The 3,657-nt window shown below is 44.4% G+C and overlaps 1 protein-coding gene across 1 annotated transcript; it reads right to left on the bottom strand.

Annotated features, from left to right (window-relative positions):
* Positions 1-1,287: 1,287 nt before the first annotated feature.
* LOC112092912 lies at positions 1,288-2,997 on the bottom strand. The gene has a single exon (XM_024170209.1). The coding sequence runs from the start codon at positions 2,995-2,997 to the stop codon at positions 1,288-1,290; it is 1,710 nt and encodes a 569-aa protein (XP_024025977.1).
* Positions 2,998-3,657: the final 660 nt, after the last annotated feature.

The raw sequence follows: 3,657 nt of genomic DNA, 5'->3' as shown, positions 1-3,657 counted from the left end.
ACTGGCGGCGAAGCCTAAGGATTCCTTCTTTATGTTTCTTTTAGTGCGTTGTAACTTAATATTTGTCTTTGACAGCTTTATATTTTTCCTGCACTTTATATATATATATATATATATAAAAGACAACAGATTTTGCTTATACCTTGACTTGCAATTGTTGCTCTTCTTCTCTCTTTGGAGGTTCTAACGTCGATTGTACCTTTTGGGGCCGTCGTCTTAGAAAATTCCTTGGAATTTTGCTAAGTCCTTATCTTTCCTCCCTTGAGGATTTGGCGTCGAGGTTACCCCTTAGGGTCGTTGTATTAGAAATTTCCTTGGAATTTTGCTAAGTTTTTATCTTTCCTCCCTGGAGGATTTGGCGTCGAGGTTACCCCTTAGGGTCGTTGTCTTAGAAAATTCCTTGGAAGTTTGTAAAGTTTTTATTCCTCCTCTTTGGAGGATTTGACGTCGAGGTTACCCCTTAGGGTCGTCGTGTCATTTTTTTTTATGATCCGTGGACCTCTGCCCCCCACGTCTGTTTATTATAACCTTGGCTTTGTTAAGCAGACATGTTATTAAGGGATAAATTCTTTTCTCTCTGCAAACATATCAATTTTATTCAATTTGTAAAGAATGTACAATTGGAGCGTATAAGAATTACATACACTATTGATAGTACAGCCTTAGCTGTTCTGCATTCCATGGATGTTGAATTCTGTTGCCGTCGAGGCTTTCCAATATGTAGGTACTGGGACGTAGTATCTCCCTTACGCGGTAGGGCCCTTCCCAAGTTGGGCCCAAGAGACCAGTATTTTTGGGTTTTGTGCTCTGCGTTACCCTTTTTAACACTAGATCCCCTGGGATGAACCTTCTTTGCCGAAATTTCTTGTTGTAGTACCGCGATGTTCTTTGCTAATAGGCGGCGAGGCGTAGTTGGGAGTCGAGCCTTTTTTCTTCTAATAAGTCGAGTTCCCCGTTCATGCCCTCCGTGTTGTCATTGTCGTCGTAGACAACGGTTCTTAGAGTCGGCGTTTCAATTTCTACGGGGAGCACTGCCTCGACGCCATACGCCAGGGAGAAGGGTGTTTCACCCGTAGTAGTTCGGCTTGTCATTCTGTATGCCCATAAGACCTTGGGAAGCTCTTCGGCCCATCTCCCTTTCAGATCGTCGAGTCTATTTTTAAGGGTGTATTTCAATATTTTATTGACCGCCTCGACTTGTCCATTTGATTGCGGATGGATCGGCGCTGAGAAGTCTTTTCGAATGCCCAAGCTGTCGCAGAATCTACGTGTTGAGGCATTGTCGAATTACTTTTCATTGTCGGATACTATTGATTGGGGAACCCCGAACCTGCACACGATGTTGTCCCACATGAACTTGGTGCAGGTTGCTTCCGTGGTTGTAGTTAGGGCCTTTGCCTCCGCCCACTTCATGTAGTAGTCTACCGCAATGATTGCAAACTTGAATCCTCCGGGGGCAACATGTAATGGCCCAATCAGGTCAACCCCCCATTTGGCGAATGGCCATGGACTGAGAATTGAGGTTAAATTTTCCGGGGGTGCTCTAGGAATTGTGGCGTACCTTTGGCATTTATCGTAGCATCGGGCGTATTGAAAAGCGTCCTTTTTTAGCGTGGGCCAGTAGTATCCTTGCCTTAAAACCTTTAGAGCCAAAGACTGCCCCCTAGTGTGATTACCACAAACTCCTTCATGGATTTCTTGGAGGACCTTCTGGGCTTCGGTGTTATCCAGGCACTGTTGTAGAGGTGTAGAATAGCCTCGTCGGTAGAGCAAGCTGTCATACAGTAAGTACCTAGCGGCTCTATACCTGACCCGTCTGGCTTCATCTTTATTGTCTGGCAGGCGCGCGTCCATTAAGTATTGGATGAGCGGCATCATCCAATTTCCACCTGTTTGGACGATTAGTGCCTCAGCCTGTTCTTCAATGGTGGGCCACTCTAATTCTTCGATGGGGACGACCCCTAGTATGTCGGAATCCCTTGAAGAAGCTAGTTTTGCCAGGGCGTCGGCGTTTGCATTTTCGGTTTGTGGTATTTGAAGCATCTCGTAGCTTTTGAACTTAACGAGTTCTTCCTTTGCCTTTCTTAAGTATGCTCCCATCTTCTTGCCGCGCGCTTGGTATTCTTCTTTTACTTGTGCGACAACCAATTGAGAATCGCTGAAGACTCTGAGCCTTTCGACCTTCAAGTGGCTGGCTAATCGTAGACCAGCAATTAGTGCTTCGTACTCTGCCTCATTGTTCGACGCCTTGAAGTTAAATCGAACCGCCGAGGTAATCTTGTGGCCTTCGGGGCTGATTAACAAGATGCCGGCGCCTGACCCGTTTTCGCTCGACGCCCCATCCACGTAGAGCTTCCATTTTGTAACCTCGACTTCTCCAGATGTGGCGTGAGCTGGTCTATGAGAGAATTCAGCCAGGAAATTGGCGAGCGCTTGGCCTTTGATTGCAGCTCTTGGCACATATTTTATGTCGAACTGAATCAACTCTACTGACCATTTGAGGAGTCGACCGGAAGTTTCGGGCTTTTGTAGAGCCTGTCTCAGGGGGTGATTTGTGAGAACTCGTATTGTGTGAGACTGGAAGTAGTGCCGGAGCTTCCTTGAAGCCACCATCAAGGCGAGGGCTAGGCACTCCATTTCACCGTATCTTGACTCGGCGTCGAGGAGCCTTTTGCTCACATAGTAGATCGGTAATTGCACCCTTTCTACGTCTCTTACTAATACGGAGCTTACAGCATGTTGGGACACAGAGAGGTATAAGCTGAGCTCCTCGCTCTGGTTTGCTTTTGACAGAATCGGGGACTGGCCCAAATGCTCCTTCAACTTCTGGAAGGCCTCTTCACATTGTGGCGTCCACTCAAAGCGCCTGTTTCCTTTTAAAACGTCGAAGAAAGGGATGCATTTGTCAGTCGCTTTTGATATAAACCTATTTACGGTGGCGACACATCCTGTCAACCTTTGCACTTCTTTTGGCTTAGTCGGGGACCGCATATCCATTAGGGCTTTAATTTTCTCGGGGTTAGCTTCCATCCCACGGTTGCTGACCATAAAACTGAGGAATTTCCAATAGGGTTTGGACTGAAACTCAAAATAATGACTTAGCAACAATTGCAATTTTTTTTTCCGACTTTGTAAACCCAAGTTGAGTTCAAATTCAGCAATAGGGTTTGGCCTCAAACTCAAAACAATGACTTAGCAACAATCGCAATTTTTTTTTCGACTTTGTAAACCCAAGTTGAGTTCAAATTCAACATTAGGTTTGGCCTTAAACTCAAAACAATAACTTAGCCCCAATCGCAATTTTTTTTTCGACTTTGTAAACCCAAGTTGAGTTCAAATTCAACATTAGGTTTGGCCTTAAACTCAAAACAATAACTTAGCCCCAATCGCAATTTTTTTTTCGACTTTGTAAACCCAAGTTGAGTTCAAATTCAACATTAGGTTTGGCCTTAAACTCAAAACAATAACTTAGCCCCAATCGCAATTTTTTTTTCGACTTTGTAAACCCAAGTTGAGTTCAAATTCCGCAATAGGGTTTGGACTCAAACTCAAAACAATGACTTAGCAACAATCGTAATTTTTTTTCCGACTTTGTAAACCCTAGTTGAGTTCAAATTCAACATTAGGTTTGGACTTAAACTCAAAACAATAACTTAG

The sequence above is a fragment of the Morus notabilis genome, unplaced genomic scaffold (assembly GCF_000414095.1).
Source record: "Morus notabilis unplaced genomic scaffold, ASM41409v2 Scaffold950, whole genome shotgun sequence".
Taxonomy (NCBI): Eukaryota; Viridiplantae; Streptophyta; class Magnoliopsida; order Rosales; family Moraceae; genus Morus; species Morus notabilis.
This window is presented reverse-complemented; position numbering and strand designations above follow the sequence as displayed.